This window comes from Artemia franciscana, chromosome 15, assembly GCF_032884065.1.
Source record: "Artemia franciscana chromosome 15, ASM3288406v1, whole genome shotgun sequence".
NCBI lineage: Eukaryota > Metazoa > Arthropoda > Branchiopoda > Anostraca > Artemiidae > Artemia > Artemia franciscana.
In genome coordinates, this window is record NC_088877.1 from 14,188,733 (window position 1) to 14,212,792 (window position 24,060).

At 35.9% G+C, this 24,060-nt stretch overlaps 2 protein-coding genes across 5 annotated transcripts in view; both read left to right on the top strand.

Annotated features, from left to right (window-relative positions):
• Positions 1 to 6,911, top strand: part of LOC136036086 (general transcription factor IIH subunit 1-like) — a gene marked incomplete in the record, with an annotated part of 80,268 nt that extends 73,357 nt beyond the window's left edge. The window contains 2 exon segments of the mRNA XM_065718076.1: positions 3,383 to 3,564; positions 6,722 to 6,911. Coding sequence (XP_065574148.1) covers positions 3,383 to 3,564; positions 6,722 to 6,835 — 296 coding nt within the window.
• A 3,180-nt stretch (positions 6,912 to 10,091) lies between these two features.
• The window catches only part of LOC136036084 (probable protein phosphatase 2C T23F11.1), a 45,428-nt gene continuing 31,459 nt past the window's right edge, over positions 10,092 to 24,060 (top strand). The window contains exons 1-2 of one of the 4 annotated variants that reach the window (XM_065718073.1): positions 10,127 to 10,229; positions 22,840 to 22,892. The gene's annotated coding sequence lies outside the window, so the exon portion shown is untranslated. Of the gene's footprint in view, positions 10,234 to 22,839; positions 22,893 to 24,060 lie in introns of all 4 variants that reach the window. The other 3 variants (XM_065718072.1, XM_065718070.1, XM_065718071.1) reach the window with 3 other exon arrangements.

The window sequence follows — 24,060 nt, forward strand, 5'->3', positions numbered from 1 at the left end:
GGGCTGAAGTTGGTGTAGTGCTATAATGGAAGGCTGGAAACATTTAGACTGCAGTATTAGACTTTCAAATCATTTTAACTGAAAACATTATTTTTTAAGGTAAACACGAATGAGTAAAGTCTTCTGATCTCATTGCAGTTTGGTAAAACAAAATTGAACTTTTAGTTAAACTTTTTTTTCACATTGCTCTTGTTCTAGAGCTTTAATTTTGGAAAAACTAGAGGGAGAACTTCCACTCACCATAACGAATCAAACCAGCACCTTGATGATATGGGAACAAAGATATAAGTTTGTCAATATAGATGGCGAGCCCGCCTACTTGAAAAAAAGATACCGCTAGTGAAAACACCCAGAGAGAAAGACCTATTCTAGGGACTGGAGAAAATCTCTCAAATAAATATAACTATAAATCTATCTTTATAGGATAAAAATCGATGTGGAAATAACCCCAAAGCAATGCAATTGCCTTATCCCATTAACAGCAAACAAGCGAAATCAGCTATAATAACTCTGGAAATAACATAGATGTAACATCTATTACATTATGAGTAAACTCTTCTGATCTCGTTGCAGTTTAGTAAAACAAAATTTAACTTTTAATTAAACTTTTTATCACATTGCTCTTGTTTTAGAGCATTCATTTTGGGAAAAGTAAGGGGAGAAGGTTCTACTCACCGTAAAGATTGGGGATCGAGGAGGAACTAAGATTTATTTGAGTTATAGATGATATGAAAACAAAAGGAATCGAAAGTAAGTAGAGAAAGCATTAAAATATGAGCTAATGAGGTGTGAAGTGGTGGCCATGGATAAAATTGCCGAGGATCTGAAAGACGCAGCTAGATGGCATAATAGTAAAATATTATACTAGCAAATAACGAAAATAACGACGAAGACCACACTGCTTTTCCATCACAAACACCAAAAACAAGAAGAACAATAGGGAATTTTTTAAGACAGTGGGAAACAAATTAGAATGAATATTTCGGCCCTATGTCCAAGGGCCGTCCTCAGCAATACAAATAAGAAAAAACAAATTACAAAAGGATAAAATCAATAAAACTAAAATGAACAGTTTTTCAAAACAGTCCCAGCATCCTTACCTCAGCGAAGTTCAACATACAAGGATTCTCAACCATATTATTGGAGAGATTAATTGGCCCTTCCAATACCCTTCCCTTTACCCCACTCCTCCCATCACCAACGTGTTAGCTGAAGAAAAGATGTCCGATTCTTATGATTTGATAATCAAAGTGGATGAAAGACCTTCTAATGCCGTGTCACTGCACACTTCTAGCAAAAAGTTGGGCATGTTACACCTTGTTTGAACGGACTCATCGAAAGATTTTCGGTCTGCTTGATTGGGACACCGAAGTGGGACTATGCTCGTCCAAAGACGCTCCCTTTCTCGTCCGCATTATTATTGCGTGAAGATGTTGACATTTTATTAACCAGAATCATGCAACGATTTGAAAATTAGTATAGGCTAGGGTAAATGTGGGACCGTGTAGGATCCAAGACCTTCGGTCGTCAGTTCTCTAGCAGAGAGGTTAAACGTGCGTTTTTTTTGTTTTTTTTTTTATTGATTGGCTTGAAACTTGTTGGGCAACTACTTTGGCCGATGGGACGTACAAATGACCATTTTAGAGGCGAGTTTCCCTTCTTTAGCTTCCAATTTGCTTGAAACTTCTAAGGCAAGCCTTTTGAGCCAAGGAGACGATGAATGGATTTTAAGAGACGTCCAGCAATTTTCAGCCCCACCTATCCTTCTTACTAAAATATCCGAATTCACTTAAAATATGACACATACCTACAGAGCTAAGGAAACATTAATCAACAAATTTTACACCATTGAACTTTACAGCCCAGGCAGCTGCGGGCTTTAAATTTTTATTGCTGATGGATTTCTTCTCTATGGCAAAGGTTGACTTGTAAGCAAGAATCAGAAAACCGTTCTTCAGGAACGGGGACCGCGTTTGTGTGCTAATTTGTCTGCCTTTTTATTCGTTTCTGATTAAACTGATAATGTTGATTCGGTGTCAGAAAACAGAGAGAAAAATTGGTTGTACAAATACAGCTTGTTTTTTTTTTTTTTTTTTTTTTTTTTACACCACCATTAAAAACAGGTCATCCTTTATTTGTTTGTCTTTTCTAAAGTCTTCTTGAGACACACCATTTGTTCCTATTTTAGGGGTTGGACAACAGCGGCATTCAATCGTTGTAAAAAAAAAAATTAAAGTAGTACAACGTTTCGCGTTATCCTGACAAGGTTAATCGTGTTTTTGCTTGATTACACGTTCGTTCAATTAATGTAAAGAGCCAATTGCAAAACCTTTTCTTTTTTTCCTCTGAGCGCCAAATAATTCAGGGTTTTTTTCCGCTTCGTCATTGGTCCATTGAAATCTAAAGCATCGAAAGTATCTAAAGGGTCAAAATAAAAGCATCTCATCAAAGCATCAAAACTTTGAGATTTCTCCGCTATTTGTTTTAAGCACTTTGTCATATTTGAACGGATCAAATGGGCCCCCAACGGTTGAAAATTGAGTTGAATCTAATATTCCCAAAAATTAAAGGTTGACTTGACAGAATCTTCGGTTTTAGCATGCCAATGAATAGGAATTTTCTTTACTGAGTTCTTCTTTCTTTTCTTTCTTTTTTTATATTTGTAGCTCAAAATAGGGTTTAGACATTTCGCCACAATACCCACCAAAATGTTCTATGTTCCATTAAATTTCGTTTCCTGATACTATCTTGCTTTTGGGAGTACTCATAAACTTTTTACCGAAAACTTCGTAAACTCTAACTGGTTAAACTTAATTTGAGCTTAAATCGGATTTTCCTAATTCAACTGGGTATCAACTGGCTAATTCAAATGTAGCGTAATTAGTTTTAACCTAAAATTGTGCTGAGTTATTCGCAGGATATTTCAGCCTTGGTAGATTCTGTGTCTATGGCGTAATTAAACTTGCTTAACCTTATGTTGAATGTTCTTTCAAGACACTTAAATAAACCATAAAAGCTTGAAATTATCTTAAAGTAACTTTTGGTGGAATATTTTTGCGTTCCACGAGATAACATTACACTACAAGTAATGTTTATTTCAATATCCTATTCCGCAAAATTTTGGTTTTAACAAGAATTTGGGCAAGAAAGGCTACTGAAATTTAAAAAAAAACTAAATTATTTATTTTTTCTTTGAAAGATTAAGCTCTTTGTAGAGGTTTCTTTTAATAGTCGCCGTCAATTTTAATCCCAAATTGAATTTTGTGGAAACATTTATTTCTTCAAAATTTCTAATATATATACATATATATATATATATATAATATATAATATAATATAATATAATATATTATATTATATATATAGCAAATATTTCCCGTAGCAAATATAAGTGAAGAAATCCAAAACGAGTTAAGAGAACTATACCGGGCGGTATGTGAGCTCCTCCGTCATTTCTGGTCTACACTCACGACTCAACAACCTGGTGGAGATGAAAAAATACTAATTGTTTTCGAATCGTTAATCAACTTTCAAAAGAAAAAGCTGAAACCTTTTGAGGACAAGGTAAGATCGGATTTCTTTAAGTAAATTTACCCACTTCTATGAGGCTATTTGGCTGAGCCAGTAGTATCTTCAGCATTAAAAAAAAACAAATGCTTAAGAAAATATTTTAGTGCATAGAATGTTTTACCCCAAAAGGAAAGTTTTGTATAAAGATTTAGCGCTTACACAAAGCCGTATTCAGGGGGATTAGGGGTTTGAACCCTCACCCTCCTCCCCACCAAAATGTTTATCTGGCTCGTCAAAATGTCCCTAGAGCGCATATAAACAAGAATTTTCATGCATTTTTACACAAACCTTCTAAAATACAAAGCTGCGTAAAAACTCCAAAATTTTTACATAAACTCCCCCTCCCCCCTTGAAAAAAAATCTTGGATATGGCTCTGGTTGACACTCATATTCTTTTAGCTCAAGTGAGTGTACTATCTAGTGATATAATTGACTTTTTTTTAATGCAATATAATTTTAACAATAAGGCGTTAATATAATTTTAACAATAGCTTCCTTCCACACTTCATTAAATGTTCGTTTCTCGTTTTCAGGTGGTAGCAGAAATTTTAAGTTGCCTTGTCTTTTAACACGAGAAAATGCCACCTATAGCATACCTTGATTAAAAATAGGAGTACTAAGGTCTATTGCAACAAATTCAAAAGTTTGGCCTTGCGACTTATATAGTCATGCCAAATGCGGGTGAAAGTGGAAATTGATGTAAATTGATATCGTTTAACAGTTATTCCAAGTTGACCTTTACTAGAGTCGACTGTAACTTGAAAGATATGAACTTCTTTTCCAGATCCCCCCCCCCCAGTAATTGTATTTGCCTTAATTAGCATTGATTATGTTGTTACATAATTCAGTAATAATAAGGTGAATTCGATTACACATTCCTTCTGAAATATCTAAGCTACGCAAAAACATAACTGTTGTATTTTCTTTGTTTTTAAGTCATGCGGTGGTGAATCTTTAGTGTCAATTGAATTGAGGAATTCTGGAGTAAATTCAACTCTTTCTTTTTCTTTATTCGTTACAGAATTGTAACTTATACGATTTGTATTCTCCTAGGAGGTGATCAACAGTTTCTGCATTTATTTTACTAATTTCCTTGTTGATTGAAGCTAAAATAACTCGATTCTTCGTTAAATACAAGCTTTGTTCAGATAAACGTTCTCCAAATACTTCCTCAATTAAATTGCCACTGGAAATTATGTTTTCCGGTAATTCGATTTCATTAGTGGCATTTTATAACTGGTTGCGTAAAAACAAAGCTTCTTGGTTTCTATTTTGACGAACCTCCCTTTTATGCTATGAATAGCGTCATATAACGAATATGCGTCACGTCATTCCAATACTGAAGACTGATAGCCAAATCTAGATCAAGCGGTGATAAAAAGAATCGCTGACTCGGTATTTCTTTCTTCTATTTTCTATGGCTGACCACTTCTTCCCTTATCGGGAATGTTGGCGTTGGCATTTTTACACATTGGCTTATTTGCCAGTGAAAGACAACGCCTTGGCTACCAGTGTTTTGTCTGTAAATCAAATTAATGGTATGATGAAATTGACGAATGATTCCTGTCATAAATATTGTTGTCACAAAATCTCATCATGCTACGCACTTCACATTCAGTGAGAATTATCGCTCCGGTAAGAGACTATTGTGGTTGAAAAAATGAGTTTTTACTTTACTAATAGGGTAGTTAAACACTTATCAACCTTATATGCCAGCTTTTGTGAGAATTGTTCAGCAATCCTATTTCTTGTGCTGCTAAGGGGTGTTAGTTTCGAATTATAAAATACCTTTTTAAAGAATATCAAGGCAATTTAGCTTTAGTTCCATAGTTAAATCACACATAAATCAAGAGAAAAAATTAGGCTTCTTTGCCTAAGGTTGTAGGACAGAAATAGTAAAAAGAAATTTGCGAATAAATCAATCGACCTCTCACCAATTGTCACCAGCGGAGATTATAATTTAGCTGAACGTCTTTTCTTATGCTTTTTTTTGTACCAAAAAATTTAACGTCATTTTAGCGTTCGTATAAGACGTTTTGTATGTAGAACCCATTTCTTCGTTTGCAGAATTGAAAGACAGTGGGGTCTTCATTGTTGTTCAAGCGCCAAGGGACCGAATTTCGCTTTGGGAAAATAAGGACGGTTTTTTATCTATTTCGCAGAACAACTTCAATTTCATTTTATTTTATTCGCTCTAGAAAGTAAAATCATTATACTATTAGACGTCATTCATATGGAAAATATTTTTCCAAGTTACTTTTCCAAAAAAAAATTGTCCGAAGTTGACACATATCAGATCATTTATAACGCCAAAACACGAACAATTATCTTATTGCGAACAGTGTTATGAAACAAATAATAATAATCATCGAGCGAAGCTCGTTCACATAGTATACAACCTGTTATATTTTTCTAACCCAATGCGTTGTATATGCAAAGCAACTAAGAACCCGGGACTCGCTTCTCAGCTATCAAATGGCAATGCCGTTCTCGAAAGCTCGTAATCAATTGATTCGTTAATAAAAAAAAAACGTGTTTTGAAGCTCCTCCTACTTACTTTCAAGGATTTCAACCTTCAGGGGCCTCCAATTTCAGTCAGTAGACGATTTTTAAAAAATGTTAATAGGTTGGCAGGAGAAACGAATTTTACCAAAATCTTTACATCTCTAGATCGTTATTTCACACTGAGAAATGGTAATGTTGCAATTTTCCGAAACCAAACTATAGTACTACTGTGATAAAAATTTATATATGGATAAATATGTGCAGTAATTGATTGTTTAATAATATAATATACACAGTGAGGTTTAGAGTTTTATAAAAATTTCATCTTTTAACCAAACAAACGTTTCGTAATTTAAGTTTTCAATCACCTCGTATGTTTTTTAGCCTCTTTTGTGATTTTTGCTATATACAGAGATTCATTAACTCATTAGTAAGAAAAAACTTTAGACTAAATGAATGCATGTCTGGACAAAGAAAGTCTCCTTGAAATTAAGTCTATATTCAGCTTCTCAAAAACACTGCCTTTGTTTATTCAGTTTCGTTCGACATCAAACGTCTCTAATATATGTTTATTTTCCTAATAACATGCTTATTTAAATTATTATGTATCTTTCAAATATTAATTTTCTGTTTTTCTTTTTTTTAGTTAAAAGCTCAACGAGAAAGTGTCGATGCAGCAAATATTACTCGCCATCTCCAATGTCTCTTGCAGATAGCAGATAAAAAATTTAAACGATGGGATGAAATGCGTCAAAAATAGAACTTACCAGTTTTAGGCCAAATTGAGTTTTTCTATTGTGATATTTATATGTTTCCAATAAAAGCGAAAAAAAATCATATGAAACTCAAAGGAGAATGTTGCAAAGAAGGCCTTAATCGAATTGACAAGTTTTTCATCTTTTTCCTCATTTGTCTCGTAGCACTGGACGTGGCCATAAGTAAAACAAAACTCGATCAGAGCCAACATTATGGCGTTGCATGTAGTAAAGAGCAGTGGGCTTTTTTTTATTTATCTTTTGCCAGGTCGCTTCATATAGAATTATATATATAAAATTATATATATTATATAGAATTATATATATGCTAGGGTATTGTCCTGCGGAATTTTTAATCTCCCTCCCAAATACGAAAAGGGGCCCGATATTTTCTAGATTGACTCGAGACTTAAATAGTTAATTCTCTTGGTTAATGCTGAAGGGAAAATCGAAAGAAAACTAGTTCCTCGTAAAAAAGGCCAAACAAAGGGTCAGAATGGAGCAAAAAAAATAGCTGTTCGCGATTTCGTATCTTAGGGGTTTTTGTAGAAACTTGGGTGGGGGATTATTGAATTTGACATTGACAGTTCCAGTGCCCTTCTTTAAGGTCTAAAAGGAGTTTCATGGCAACCAGCCCACATTCTGTGTTTTTTTCTGCTATTTATCCCCCCCGCGCCCACCCGGAATCCGTCTGATATTAGATCAAAACTAGATATAGTGTTTGGTTTTTGTAGTTGTTTTTTCAAAAAGTCTAATAAGTATCCCTCTAACGTCGACATTATCCCCAAATGTCCATGGCAATAGCCTTAAATTGCTTATTTTACCCGTTGCTCACACATAGTTATGGTAGAAAAGGTGGTCATTTGGTCTTGATTCTCCGATCGGCTACTCATTGCAGGTTTTTCACTAGATCAAGAAGCCCAGCATTTTTCAAGGGTATATTCTGGAGACACCAAACGTATCTGACTAATCAAAATGCGGCATATGCGCCATGGTTTTCAAATAGTCTGCATGTATTGGCAATGGTTGAGGGAGTCAAATTGAAAAATTCAGGAATTCTTAGGACCGGGGTTAAGTGGACCTGAAATTTTAACAAAGGGGAGGAGGTAGAGGTAAATCGAAAGACGCTTTGTGCATCCAGGTCATCGAAATAGTATATCTGCAACGTCTGCAGCTGCAACATTTTGGGAACGGCCTGGGGTGTCAAGTTCAAACATCACGGGTATCGAAAAAGCGGTGTGTCAAATCTTGAGGATAAGTTGAAACTTTCAGGCTATCGAGATAGCATATTTTCAATATCCTAAGAACAGTTTGCAGAATGCAGTTAAAACTTGAAGGTACTTGTTGGCAAAGAAAGGAGGAAGGTGGAGCAAGAAGACTTCACATTTTGAATTTGAGGGAGGAGAAGGGGTTAAAACAATTTTGTCTATGATCCACCAAAACTTTGTCGCACAAGAGCTCTTATGGGACATTTCATCCATGCCCAGTTTATCATTGAGTTCCATCAAAAGGCAGTATGTGTTGCAAAGGTATCAAAATGTATCTGCAATATCTTTGGGAATGGCTTGGGTATCAAATTAATATTGTTAGGAAGTGGTTTTGGGGGAGAGAGAGAGAATTGGACGTTGAACTATGACGTAAGAGTAGACGGTAAAATTAAATTCAATGGCACTGCGTGAATCCATGCTATCAAAATACTAGATTTACAATATCTTGGGAACAGCTTTGGGGTTGGATTTGAAATATTCAGGCTGCATAGGAGAAAAAAGGGATGAAGTGACTTCCAATTTAGTGATGTGGATGCCAGCTAAAAGTCCAACGCTTCCATCCGCCTAAACATGTCTACGCTTTACGTTCTAATGGGAATTATAATTTATTGACGTGTAAAAAAAAAAAACTTTAAAAATATCCCTAATATTAATCAACAATAAAACTATATCAATTGCAAACGAAAAAAAAACAACCTACAACTATAAAAAGTAGTTATATTAAAAGCCAGGACAAGGAAGAAAATAAAGTCCTATAATACTTCAAGCTTAAAACGAACTCTACTTACTGTCATTGAATAAATGGAAACCAGAACGAATAGAAATTAAATTAATTAGTTGAAGATAAAAATAACACGTGCTGCTATAGGTGGGGATTACAACACATAGGAGTAGGGCTACTGCTGCCTAAGCTTTTTAAAGAGTTTTCCTAAAGCAATCAATTTATATATGTTAAAGCTTCCTAATCATCTTTATTATTATGGTGATTTCTTTTTTTGTGGATGTTTTGGCAAATAAAACAACGCATTTAAAACGCAAATGACCCTTAAGCTGTTTAGAAGGTTTCAGAGGGAAGGAGAGTAGCACGACATTTACCAATCCTGATTAGACTTGTAATATTACTATTTTGTTTTTATTTTTCGATTTAATGGCATATAAATAATACACTGCTCAAAATGCAAACATTTTCAGTAGAGTGCACATGATACAATAGCCTTTAGAAGTTTTAGGGGGCAATTAAATTGCTCATGGAAACTGCAACATAGAATTATGGAAAGCAACCGCCCAGAACGCATTATATTAGATATCTAACCTAATCACCTATATAAATGTTAAATTTTTAATCAAAATATATCTGCATATATATCATTTATCTCATTCAGGCTAAACCGATTATCTCTGAGTGGACGCAGAAAACCGATTTCATTATAGATGAAGAACAAAGTGCGGCCAATATAACACGTAAGTACCCTTTCTTCAAAAGCAGGGTTTAATCTAGGGCCTCTGTCTGTTTTCTACGTTTTATAAGTAAGTCAAATCACCTCTTTCTGGAAATCAATTTTGTAGCGTATCAAGGCTTGTAAAGGCAAAAGATAAATGGCTAATGCGCTGAGGAAGCTAAAATTGTTTTCATGCAGCAAAATTGCTCAAAGACTTAAAAGAAAGAAGATGACATTTTGTTTCAAGTGCGGTGGTATGGGAAAATTTCAAGTGGAGAAGTTAAAATATTTCTTCTAAAAATGTGCAAAGCACCTCGTGTCCATAGGATCTTGATAATTTTTAATTTGGCTCATACGCACAAGTTTGTTAACAAGCTAAATTCGCTATATGAGAGCGCGAAAATTATCCTACTTTTTTGCCACAGGCATATTACAAAGTATTTTTTGATTTTATAAATTTAGCAGCTAATTAAGAATTTTTCCGCAAGTAAAAATAACCAGTGTTAAAATATATTTAGGAAATGGTAACAGTATATCAAATCGTGTCTACTGTTGTAGCCGATATTTATGTATAAGAAATAATCGAATAATGGGTACCGAAAAATGATGATCTAGTGGGTTGATTTTAATTTTTGAACGTTTTTTAAATATCCTTATTTATTTTCTGGCTGAAGTTAGCTGCTTTCTTCTGAGTAGGTATTTCCATTCATTTTTTTTTGTCATGTACCTAGAGGAAAGTATAAAAGCTCTAGCATAGTCTAGAAGCTAGGCTAAGTGTTCTATTGTCTTAGAAACTGGTAAGGGCTTGGAACCAGTTTTATTAGGTTACTCCAAGTTTTTTGGTACTGCAACAAAAATTTGGGCAAACACATGCTCAAGAATGGATCTACAGCCCAAAAAAGTGCTAGGCCTAGGGAAAGGGGCTCCCTAAAAAGAGCTCAAAAGTTTTTTTTTTTCTTTGAACAACTTGAAACTTTCACCCATAAGTTTATGACCAAGCAAACTTTCATGATCAAGAAAAAAATTAGTTTAAGGAAACTGTGTTATTAAAACTAGGACCAGGATTTATTTGTTTTTAGTGGGTTGACACTTGTTTGGGAATTTCTGATTCAAAAATATCCATATTTGCTATAAAAAGAAAAAAACAAGAAGCAATAGACCTATTAATTCACCTAGGTAAATGTTTAGTTTCATCACAAGCTGTCTAAACTGGAAACTATGCTGCAATGCAGCATAGTTTCCATACTAGAGCACTTAGAAATGCTAGTTCTGGAAGTGCATCCATTTCTGGTTGACCTTCCTCCTCCATGGAGCAAAGTAAAAGCAGCAGGCAAGGTCTGTATTCTAATCAACTAACAATTCAACCAATCAGAATGCAGACCTTGTCCTGCTGCCCACAGGGCTCATGGACTAATACACTTCACTTTATATGTAATGATATCTATAAGCAAAATTGGATGTTTGTTTTGTTCTGATACAGCTGGCTAGTTTAAACTCAAAAGTAAAAGTGAATGATCTTGGATATTAACATTAATGGCTGCATGGGTTTTTTTTACTTATCTTTCAACTTCCTACTATACAGAAATTACAAGTGATAACTAGATTTAGTATTTAAAATGTAATTTAATCCATATTATACAGCCCCTGCTTTTCTCTGAGCTTCAAAACCCTGTCCACTTTACACATTTTTAGTTTGCATTTTAGCTTAGTGGCATAGTTTCAAGTTTAGACAGCTTGTGATGAAACTAAACAATTAACTTCACCTAAAAATTTAGCTTTGAAAAGGACTAGATCTAAGTAAGTTAACTTTTTTTTTTCTCAGCTGCTTAAATCTTAAAATCATAAGACTCCAGTCTAGAGGGTAGTCTTGTCTTGACATCTCCAGTCTTGTCTAGAGGGGAAGTACTGTTAAAGGGGTAAACATGCTATGGTTTGTCACACCTAAAGAAAGGATGCTAATAAAAGAAGTGACATCAAATTCTTTATTACTTGCTCTTTCCAAATATTTTGACAATCACTTCTCTAACAGTAAACTGCTTTCTGCCCTGACAGAGTGGTTTTCATTGGTCAAGAATGCAGCAAACCCATTTTAACAAAGAAGACATGATGCATCATGGGATGATCTGTAACAAAGAAATATATTATTTTGGACCATGGGACCATTGGCAGTAGGTGAGGTTGAGTTGTATTGCCAGAAAGTGGTATTATGATGTTTGAAAAGAGCATAAAATAAGGAATCCAATGCTGCTAATTTTTTGGTAGCATCTTTCCTTTAGACATGGTCAGCCACAGCAAATTTACTGTTAAGGGACCTAGTATAGACTGAAAACCTTGCTTTCACTGATAAGTCTGAGACTAAAAGTCTCTAGACCAAGTGGAACCTAATAAAAAAATATATAGTTTGAGAGCATAATCCTTCAAAAAGGGCCAAAAACTTTTGCTCTGATTGACTCAAAGCTTATAATCCTCAAGTGTTGGGCCAGAATGGTTCTAATACACAAGAAAAAAATTATAGAAAAAATTGGTTTTCCCCAAAGAGAGCAAAAATCTTATTTCTAAGCAGTTTAAAACTTATTTCTTTAAGTTTTTGGGCCAAGTAGACCCTATTGTACAAGGTTAGACTAGAGGAAAAAATCATGATTAGGGGGCATAGGCCCCCTAAAAGTTGGCAAAAACTTTTCAATTTACATCTGATGTTTCTTGAATTGAAGAATCCCTAATTAAGGAAAAAATTGGTTTGCCTGAAAATTATGCCCCCAATAAAAGTCAACAGTTTTTTCTTCTTTGCAGTAGACTATAGATCTTCATAGCAACCCTAATGTACAAGTAAATTTCAGTTTGAGAGCATTGTCTCCCTCTAAAACAGAGACTCAAAACTCTTTCTGACTGGCTTAAAACTTTCAATCATCATTGCTTGGGTAATAGGACAACAAAAACTGTTGAAAATAGTTTGCTGGATTGATTTATGATGCCCAAAATAGGCCCAGATTTATTTTGTATCTGATTGGCTTGTAATTTACTGGGCAGCATCAAACTAAGAAAAGAAAATATCTAAAAAATTGGGCTGTACTGATTGTTGATAACTCTGAAAAAGCTCAGTTTCTCTTTTGTATGATCAAGTTAAACTTTCAGGGTAAGTAGACCATTTTAGTTATTATCAGAAAGATGGAATAAAAGTGCAAATATTCTCTACAGTTAACCAATAATAAAATAGAAAACAAACAGAAATTAGTTTTTTTTTAAAGTAATGAAGTATATTAAAACCTAAAATTATCAGAAATAAATACAAATAATAGATCAAGTTACAACAAACAAAAACTATCAATTGGTTATAGAAACCAAAAATCAACATAAATTAAAATCAATAAGAAATTAACACAAATAAAAGTATGCCTACTACCCTCTTTTAATCCTCTAAAAGCCAGAGTTTCAATTGTATTGGGCTGAAACAATTTGTTTCAGACTTGCTGACAGGAACAAGCATTTCTTCTAAAGCTTTGTGTTAAACCTCCCATTCTACATCCACAAAACTCATCCATATTGTTCAAAAATGTATTCTTGCCTTAGCCACTATTTGACAACTTCTTTACCCCGCAGTTATACTATGAAACTGTTGTTAAAAGAGATTCATTACCTTAATTAATTACCTTAATTTGCACATTGGAGACAATTAAAATCCATCTTGATCTGTGAATTGCTCCATACTTGATGATGTGGATGATCAAAACATTCCACCAGCACTTCCAAGGAACACCATTCCATTTGACATCTAGTAAGTTCTTGAACGTTGCTGAGACTGTTTTAGCTGAGAGATTATTCCAGTGGTTTACTACACAGCAAGAGAAATGCTGTGTTTACTACACAGCATCAAACTGTTGTTGATGTTGAATTTTGATGAATGGTTTGAACAGCTTTATTGAATATTCCTTCCTGTCATTGCCAATATTTTGGGAAGTTGACAAATAAATTCGGAGGGGGGGGGGTCTTTTGAACTAAGCTTATATGTTATAAGCATATCAGCTCTTTGTCGTCAGTAATTATCAAAACAGGCTATCAAAATTGTTTTGAATTATCGAAATAGGCTAAGGAAAATGGATAATGAACAATTAATTTTTACAAAAAGAAAACATTCTGGATGTTTAAGACAGGTTTATGCATATTAACTTTAACTATAAAAAAATCCGAAATTCTGACAAATTTCTTCTATTTTTTCCCCAGAATTTTTCCGTTTTTGCCTTTTCAGAATTTTCTAACTTTTCATTACAGTCCCTGAAATGATTTTTATGGCACTTGGTATTAACCAAGTGACATATAGCAATCACAAATTCTGTCGGTCCCGGTTTTGCAACTTTGGGCACTTCCAGGTAAGCTAGGACGATGAAATTTGGCAGGCGTATCAGGGACCGGACCAGATTAAATTAGAAATAGTCGTTTTCCCGATTTGACCATCTAGGGGGGAGTAAGGGGCCCGTTGATTCGGAAAAAATTGAAAAATTGAAGTATTTTTAACTTACAAATGATTGATCAGATCTTAATGAAATTTGATATTTGGAAGGATATCGTGTCTCAGAGCTGTTATTTTAAATCCTGACCGGATCTGGTGATATTGGGGGGGGGAGTTGGGAGGGGGAAACCTAAATCTTGGAAAACACTTAGAGTGGAGGGATCGGGATGAAACTTGGTGGGAAAAATAAGAACAAGTCCTAGATACATGATTGACATAACCGGAACGGATCCGCTCTCTTTGGGGTAGTTGGGGGGGGGGGGTAATTCTGAAAAATTTAAAAAAATGAGGTATTTTTAACGTACAAACAGATGATTGGATTTCAATGAAATTTGATATTTAGAAGGATATCGTGTCTCAGAGCTCTTATTTTAAATCCCGACCAGATCTGGTGACATTGGGGGAGGGAAGTTGGGAGGGGGAAACCTAAAACTTGGAAAATACTTAGAGTGGAGGGATCAGGATGAAACTTGGTGGGAAAAATAAGAACAAGTTCTAGATACATGATTGACATAACCGGAACGGATCCGTTCTCTTTGGGGTATTGGGGGGGGGGGGGGTAATTCTGAAAAATTAGAAAAAATGAGGTATTTTTAACTTACAAACCGATGATAGATCTCAATGAAATTTGATATTTAGAAGGATATTGTGTCTCAAAGCTCTTATTTTAAGTCTCGACCGGATCTGGTGACATTGGGGGGAGTTTGGGGTGGGGGAACATAAAATGATGGAAAATGCTTAGATTGGAGGGATCGGGATGAAACTTAGTGGGAAAAATAAGCAGAAGTCTTAGATACGTGATTTACGTAATTGGAACGGATCTGCTCTATTGGGGGGGGGGGGGTAATTCTGAAAAAATAGAAAAAATGACGTATTTTTAACTTGTGAAGGAGTGATCGGATCTTCATGAAACTTCATATTTAGAAGGACCTCGTAACTCAGATCTCTTATTTTAAATCTCAACCGGATCCCGCGTAATTGGGGGGCAGTTGGGGGAACCGGAAATGTTAGAAAATACTTAAAGCGGTGAGATCAGGATGAAACTGGATGGGAAGAATAAAAACCTGTCTAAGATATGTGACTGACATAACCGAACCAGATCTGCTCTCTTTGGGGTAGTTTGGGGGGGGGGTTAATTGTGAAAAACAAAAAAAATCAGGTATTTTTAACTTAAGAACAGATGATCGGATCTCAATGAAATTTGATATTTAGAAGGATATCGTGTCTCAAAGCTCTTATTTTAAGTCCCGACCGGATCTGGTGATACTGGGGGAAGTTTGGGGTGGGAGAACCTAAAATGATGGAAAACGCTTAGATTGGAGGAATTGGGATGAAACTTGGTGGGAAAAATAAGCAGAAGTTACAGATACGTGATTTACATAATTGGAACGGATCCGCTCTATTGGGGGGGGAGGGTTAATTCTGAAAAATTAGAAAAAATGTCGTATTTTTATCTTATGAAGGAGTGATCGGATCTTTATGAAACTTCATATTTAGAAGGACCTCGTAACTCAGATCTCTTATTTGAAATCTCAACCGGATCCAGCGTAATTGGGGGGGGGGGGGGCAGGTGGGGGGAACCGGAAATCTTAGAAAATATTTAAAGTGGTGAGATCAGGATGAAACTGGATGGGAAGAATAAAAACCTGTCTAAGATACGTGACTGACATAACCGGACCAGATCTACTCTCTTTGGGGTCGTTGGGGGGGGGGGGGGGTAATTCTGAAAAACTAAAAAAATGAGGTATTTTTAACCTATGAATGGGTGATCGGATCTCAATGAAATTTGATATTTAGAAGGATATCGTGTCTCAGAGCTCTTATTTTAAATCTCGACCAGATCTGATGACATTGGGGGGGGGGGTCGGGAGGGGGAAACCTAAAACTTGGAAAACACAGAGTGGAGGGATCGGGATGGAACTCGGTGGGAAAAATAAGCACAAGTCCTAGATACATGATTGAAATAACCGGAACGGATCCGCTCTCTTTGGGGTAATTCGGGGGGGGGGGTTAATTCTGAAAAATTAGAAAAAATGAGGTATTTTTAACTTACGAACGGGTGATCGGATTTCAATGAAATTTGATATTTAGAAGGATATCGTGTCTCAGAGCTCTTATTTTTAATCCCAACCGGATCTGGTGACACTGGGGGGGGGGGTTGGGAGGGGGAAACCTAAAACTTGGAAAACACTGAGAGTGGAGGGATCGGGATGAAACTTGGTGGGAAAAATAAGCACAAGTCCTAGATACATGATTGACATAACCGGAACGGATTCGCTCGTTTTGGGGTAGTTGGGGGTGGGTTAATTCTGAAAATTAGAAAAATGAGGTATTTTTAACTTGCAAACGGGTGATCGGATCTCAATGAAATTTGATATTTAGAAGGACATCTTGTCTCAAAGCTCTTATTTTAAGTCGCGACCGAATCTGGTGACCTTGGGGGGAGTTTGGGGTGGGGGAACCTAAAATGATGGAAAACGCTTAGATTGGAGGGATGTGGATGAAACATGATGGGGAAAATAAGCAGAAGTCTTAGATACGTGATTTACATAATTGGAACGGATCTGCTCTATTGGGGGGGGGGGGGGTAATTCTGAAAAATTAGAAAAAAATGACGTATTTTCAACTTACGAAGGGGTGATCGGATCTTAATGAAATTTCATATTTAGAAGGACCTCGTAACTCAGATCTCTTATTTTAAATCTCAACTGGATCCAGCGTAATTGAGGGGGGGCAGTTGGGGGGACCGGAAATCTTAGAAAATACTTAAAGCGGTGAGATCAGGATGAAACTGGACGGGAAGAATAAAAACCTGTCTAAGATACGTGACTGACATAACCGGACCGGATCTACTCTCTTTGGTGGAGTTGGGGGGGGGGTAATTTTGAAAATTGAGGTATTTGTAACTTACGAAAGGGTGACCAGATCTTAATGAAATTTGATATTTAGAAGGATCTTGTACTTTAAAGCTCTAATTTTAAATTCCGACCAGATCCTGTGACATTGGGGGGATTGGAGGGGGAAACCGGACTTCTTGGAAAACGTGAAAATGGGGGTATTTTTATCTTACGAATAAGTGATCGGATCCTAATGAAATTTGATATTTAGAAGAAATTCATGTCTCAGAGCTCTTATTTCAAATCCTGACCAGGTCTTTTGACATTGCGGGGAGTTGGAGGGGGAAATCTTGGAAAACACTTTGAGTGGAGGAATCGGGATGAAGCTTGGTGGATAGAATAAGCAAATGTCCTTGATATGTGATTGACGGAACCGTACGGGATTCGCTCTCTTTGGGGGAGTTAGGGGGAGGGGTTCAGTGATTTGGCGAGTCTGGTGCTTCTGGACGTGCTAGGACGATGAAAATTGGTAGGCGTGTCAGGGAGCTGCACAAATTGACTTGATAAAGTCGTTTTCCCAGATTCGACCATCTGGGGGGCTAAAGGGAGAGGAAAAATTAGAAAAAATTAGGTATTTATAACATACGAGTGGGTGATCGGATCTTAATTAATTTTGATATTTAGAAGGACATCGTGACTCAGAGCTTTTATTTTAAATCCTGATCGGCATTAAGCCTCTTATTTTTCTTATAAATAAATCTATTGATTCATAGAATTTTGTTAGAGCTCATACCATATGATCTCTTGGCTCTTAGCTCTTCATGCCTCGTCACAAGTGCCATATGAGCTCTTAGCTCTTGTTCTCATTTATGCATGCATTTTCAGTCAGAAAAGCACGAAGAAATCTTGTGCAATGTTACAGCGTTACCCATAGTAAAGAGCCATAAGGCTTCGATGTTTTAGTATTATTTTTTTTCCAGAGGCACTTCATATGGAAGGGGCGTTTTCTAAACTTTGAGGGAGAGTCATTCCATTCGAAATTAGAAATTTTGTTGCCTTTTTTAAGAGTCGAAAGTGATTGGAGGGCAACTGAAAACTAAGTATATTACAAACATTTTCTTTTGACTTGCAATGCTGAACATCAAAATTAAAAATACTGTAGAGTAAAATCTTGAATAGTTGAGTTTTCAGCAATTAATATCATTATATATCAAATATTCAGTTTAATTTTATTAGTTCTTCCCAACGACTGTTCAAGACATATAATTTTCAATATATCGCAGATAATGCAGTAGGCTTTAGACTTATATAGTTAGGGGGGAAGAGGGCAGTTCCCAAACAATTGTTAGTTCGGAATATTGAAAAGGCATCTGTTGGGCTAGCTCTTCTCTGTAAAATATCTTTATCATATTTTATTTATTAGACCCGTATTTTGGAGCAAGCTCAGCCACAGTCGACCCAGCTCTTAGTGGGTACTTGGAGAAATCTGGGGAAGGCAAACAGGAAGGGTGTGCAAAAGCACAAGGTGGCTGACCCCATCCCCCATTACACTTCCTGCCTGAACGGCCTTGAAACGGAGATTAGCATCGCTAGTTTGGACAATAAGGGTCTAGTGCCGTATCCTTTCCCCCTTTTTTTTACCTATTTTGGAAATCAGAGCACTAAACCAACTTCTCTGGTCAAATCCAACTTTCTCCTTTTTTGGCCCTTGGACCTTAGTCCTCAGTAAAGTATATAAAAAAGCCAAAAATAAAACTTTCAATTAATTAGATGATTCGGTGGTTGTGGTATTCTCGCCTGGCTTTTTCAAATTTCTCAAGTCGGCGAAAAAAGACTCTGAAAGTAAGAAATTGCCAACAACCAACAAAGGTAGGCCCTTACTAGTTTATTTTTACTAAAAATATGTTATAAAATACTCGTATTTTCCTTTTTGACCTGGAAACAGACCATTAAAGCTGTCTGGTCACTTTAGTCCATGATGCAATCTGTGTGCTTAATATAGAAGACGATTAGACATCATCTCCTCTGAAATTACGATAACTTTTCAACTTGTTGTTGTACCTAATTCTAAATGTTAGATGTTATAATATAGATTTAGATCTTATATTGTACTATTATTGCCTACAGAGGGTGGTATGGGACGCAAGAGTCTGGATAATCTTGTATAAAAAAGAACACACTGCAGAAAAAAACGTCCCCGATAAGAGAGAGCACAACTACCGAGTTTATTTTTTAGTTTATTTTTAAGTTTATTTTTTTTAGTTTATTGGTTGATAAAAAAAAAAAAAAAAAAAAAAAAAAAAAGAAGAGCGAGAAGACGCTTACACTTAGATATTCTCATCACGGTAATTTTAAGCTTCAAATGGATATTGTCAGAATGACATTTTTTCACACTATCAGTAGCAAACGCTCACATCAAAGTCACTAATAAAAGAGTTGAAAGTGTCAGAAATGAAGAGAGATGAGTAAACCCCCTGATGTATTTATTCTTTTATGCCATTTTTATTCATGGGTAACGTTTTGAACATTCTCCTAGGAGGATCCTTCGAGTACATAATCTATAAATTATTGAGGAATCAATAGTACTTTTAAATAACTTGTAATACTTTATCAAAAATATACTTTTTTGAGGGGGAGGGGTACCAAGTTTGAAACCCCAAATGTTTTTCTGGCTCGTAAAAAAGTATCAAAATGCAAATGTCAAATTTTGATGGTTCAATACTTTTATTAATTATTAGAATAATAAAACAGAATAACCTAATGAAAAGTTAATTAAAATTTAAATAACATCATTCGTACGCAGGGGAGGCCTTTGGGACCAGGCTCTTAATAATCGTTAAGCCTTTAAAATTCTGAAATATTTTCATTTTTCTGATTTCCCCCCCCCCCCCGGTATACAAAACTGCGCATACGGGCTTGTCTTTATCCTAGTTTTTTTTAGACTTCATTGCCTATTAATATTTTTTTATGATCAGACTAACAAATTATTTTATAAGGGCCATCAATGACATAAAAAGGTATTTTTGAAACAGGAATAATGAATTGTATGAGAATCAATTTATTTGGTAGGAATGAGAATTAGAATCAGGGATCAATTTGGCATCGATCCGTCACTATGTATAATGTACCAAAATTAGGCCACATTATTCAACTGCACAGTGTACCTTCTGTATATTTCCCCGTTTAGATCCTCGATTAAACAAATATTCCTTTAAAAACGTTAAAAACCGTTGACTCTCCTCAAAGATTATGTAGTACTTTATCGTTTTGGGACACAAGATATAACAAGAAGCGGTCCTGTGGTGGCGCAGTGGATTTGACCTTAGCTTGGTAATACGGGACCCAGAGATCGAATCATGCTGCAGGAATGCACTGCAGGGCCGACGCAGGGACCTTAGTAGTCAAGAAGCGTCGGTAATTCTTAAAAATAAATAACAAGAAGCGACTAGTCAAGCCGGATTTGATTGTAGACAGGTCCTCCTGTCTATATTTTTTTCATGTGCAAATATTAAATTTACATAAATCATTTTAACTGTAATTTCTTTATATTGTTTCATAGCTACTTTCATTTTGTATTATGAATAGAATTTGTTCAGCAATCACAAATCACTTCAGCTCATTAAAATATCTATTTGAAGTTTAAAATTACCGTGATGAGAATATATAAGCGTGAGCATCGCCTCGCTCTAATTTTTTTTAATCTATCAGTAAACTGAAAATTTTCTTCGAAATGGTCTACAAAAGAGGTTTTTCGGCAGTTGTGCTCTCTCTTATCCGGTACGTTTTTTCTGCCGTGTCTTCTTTTCCACACAAGATTATCCACGCTCCTGCGTCCCATACCTCCCCCCTAATATATTCAGGCTATAATCGTAAAATATAAAATCTGAATCTATATTACAACATCTAAAATTCAAAATTGGGTATAACAACAAGTTGTTAAGTTATCGTAATCTCAGAGGAAATGATGACTAATCGCCTTCTATATTAAGCACAACGATTGCATCATGGATTCAAGTGACCGAGACAGCTTTAATGGTCTGTTTCCAGGTCAAATCAATGTTTAATCCTTAATCTCTAAAAAGCTCAGGGTTTTAAGGTGAAACTTTCAGGAAGTGTTAAGGGGAATATTGGGCAAAGTCGAAACACACCAAGTTTATGCTGGTTGTCAAAACGGCGTATCAGCAATATCTCAGGAACGATTGAGGGTATTAAGCAGTAACTTTTAGGGCATGTTGAAAAGTAATAGGGGACGAGCAACCGCCACACAGTTTTTAGATCCCCCCAAAACACTGATCAAAATTTTGAGATAACCATATTTTCAGAATAGTCAAAAGGATGATGGCGAAAAGCACCAAAACGGGAAAAGGATGACGGGAAAAAACACCGGGAAAGAGACATAGACATCCCAAAAAGGGATGTCTATGTCTCCGGAGATGAGAAGACACCCCGCGCAGCCCTCGGGGCAAGCGTCATAAATTCGGAAAATTCGTCATAAATTCGGAAAGATTAGAAAAATGAGGTATTTTTAACTTACGAATGGGTAATCAGATATTAATGAAATTTGACATTTAGAAAGATCTCGTGACTCAGAGATCTTATTTTAAATCCTGACTGGATCTAGTGACATTTGGGGGAGTTGTAGGGGGAAACTGGAAATCTTGGAAAACGCTTAGAGTTTAGAGATCGGGATGAAACTTAGGGGTAAGAATAAACACATGTCCTAGATACGTTATTGACATAACTGGATCGGGTCCGCTCTCTTTGGGGGAGTTGGGAGGGGGGGTGAATTTGCTAGTTTGGGCACTTCCAGATAAGCTAGGCCGATGAAAGTTGCCAGGCTTCCGATAAATCGATGGCTCGCGGCATCATGAAAATGAATGCATGAATCGATGGCAAATCTCATCCTCTGGCCCCTCTCATCATTCCAAAGCCCTTGTCAGACAGTTTCAAGATAAAAATCATGCTCTAAATCCATCGGTTCGTGTTTTTTCAAGCCACTCCCTCATGATACACCATCTCAATTCACGCCACCTTGGCACACTATGGCTGGCCCGTGATATCTGTATGATATATATTTTCAATCTATGGTATTCTCAGACATTTCCACGATACAATTATCCTTTAAATCTGTCAATTCATGTTTTAGCAATCCAGACCCAATGCGATGCCCCCATGGCAATTCGCACCACCGTGGCAAACTTTGCGTGTCACCCGCAACATTCCTAAGGCATTTTCAGATATCCTAATGATAAAAAACATCATTTTGATCCATTGGTTTGTGTTTTCCTAAGCCACCCCCTCGTGGTATACAAATTCAGTTCAAGCCACCGTGGTACAATATGGCTGGCACGTGGCATCGTTTTGATACTCAATGCCTGGAACACACTTCCCTCTGGTTTGCATTATCATACACAAGATATTGGTTCTGCGGTGAGTTGTTAGTAGTAGTTCTACTTTTACGTTTTTGTAGACCATTCATAATATATCTTAAACATTTTTCAGATATTTTCTTGATAAAACGTCCCTCTGTCAACCTCATGTGACTTGGTGGTGCGGAGAGTTGTTAGTAGTAGTTCTTTTTTTTGTAAGCCATTCATTCTATATCTTAACAATTGTTAACCTTAACGAGGTTGAGGTGAGTTATCAGTAGTAGTTCTATTTTTATGTTTCTTGCAAACCGTTCATACTATACCTTAAATATTTTCAGAGATTTTTTGATTAAACGTCTCTGTGTTGGCCTCATGTGACTTGGTTCTTCGGTGAATTGTTAATAACAGTTCTATTTTTATGTTGTTGTTTTTTTGCAAATCATTCATACAATACCTCTGATATTTTCAGATATTTTCTTGATAAAACAACCTGTCGACTTCAAGTAACCTGACGCTGCAGTGAGTCCTTTGTAATAGTTTATTTTTTTTTGTCTTATAGAAGTCATTCATACTAAACCTTAAACATTTTCAGATGTTTTCTTCATAGAACGTACCTTTGTTGACCTCAGCTGACTTTATCTTGCGGTGAGTTGTTAGTAGTAGTAGTATTATAGCTTTTTTTGCAAGCCCTTCATGCTATGACTTAAACATTTTTAGATATTTTCTTGATAATACGTAGCTCTTTCGACCTCAGGTGACTTGGTGCTGTGGTGTTTTGTTAGTATTACTGATATTTTTGTGTTTTTGTAAGCTATTTATGCTATACCTTTAACATTTCAGATTTTTTTCTTGATTAAACATCCCTGTATTGGCCTCACATGACTTGGTTCTGTGGTCAGTTCTTAGTTGTAGTTCTATTTTTATGTTTTTTTCAAACCATTCATACTATACCTTAAACATTTTCAGATATTTTCTTGATAAAGTGTACCTGTGTCGACCTTAGGTGCCTCGGTAGTGCAATGAGTTGTAGTAGTAGCAGTATTTTGGTGATTTTTGTAAGTCATTTATACTATACCTTAATTATTTTCAGAAAATTTTTGATATGACGCACCTTTGTCGACCGCAATTAGCTTTATTTTGCCCTGAGTTGTGAGTAGTAGTAGTATTTTCGTCTTTTTGTAAACCATTCATACTGTACCTTCAATATTTTCAGATATTTTCATGATAAAACGTGCCTGTGTCGACCTCAGGTGGCTCGGTGATGCTGTGAGTTGTTAGTGGTAGAAGTATTTTCGTATTTTGTTGGCCATTCATACTATACCTTAAATATTTTCAGATATTTTTTTGAAAAAAAACGTAGCCTACCTGTGTCGTCCTCTGGTGGCTTGGCAGTGCAGTGAGTTGTTAGTAGTAGTAGTAGTAGTAGTATTTTGGCATTTACACGTACCTGTGTCGACCTAAGGTGACTTGGTGGTGCAGTCAGTTGTTACTAGTAGTAGTATTGTTGTGTTTTTTGTAAACCATTCATACTGTACCTTAAATATTTTCAAATATTTTCTTAATAAAACGTAAGCTACCTGTGTTAGCCTCAGGTGCCATTATGCTGCGGTGAGTTATTATTAGTAGTAGTGTTATCGTTTTTCTCCCAGCCATTCATACTATACCTTAAAAATTTTCATATATTTTCTTGATAAAATGTCCTTGTGTTGGCCTCAGGTGACTTGGTGGTGCATTGAGTTGCTAGTAGTAGTAGTATTTTCGTGTTTTATGTAAACCATTTATACTATATCTTAAACATTTTCAGATATTTTCT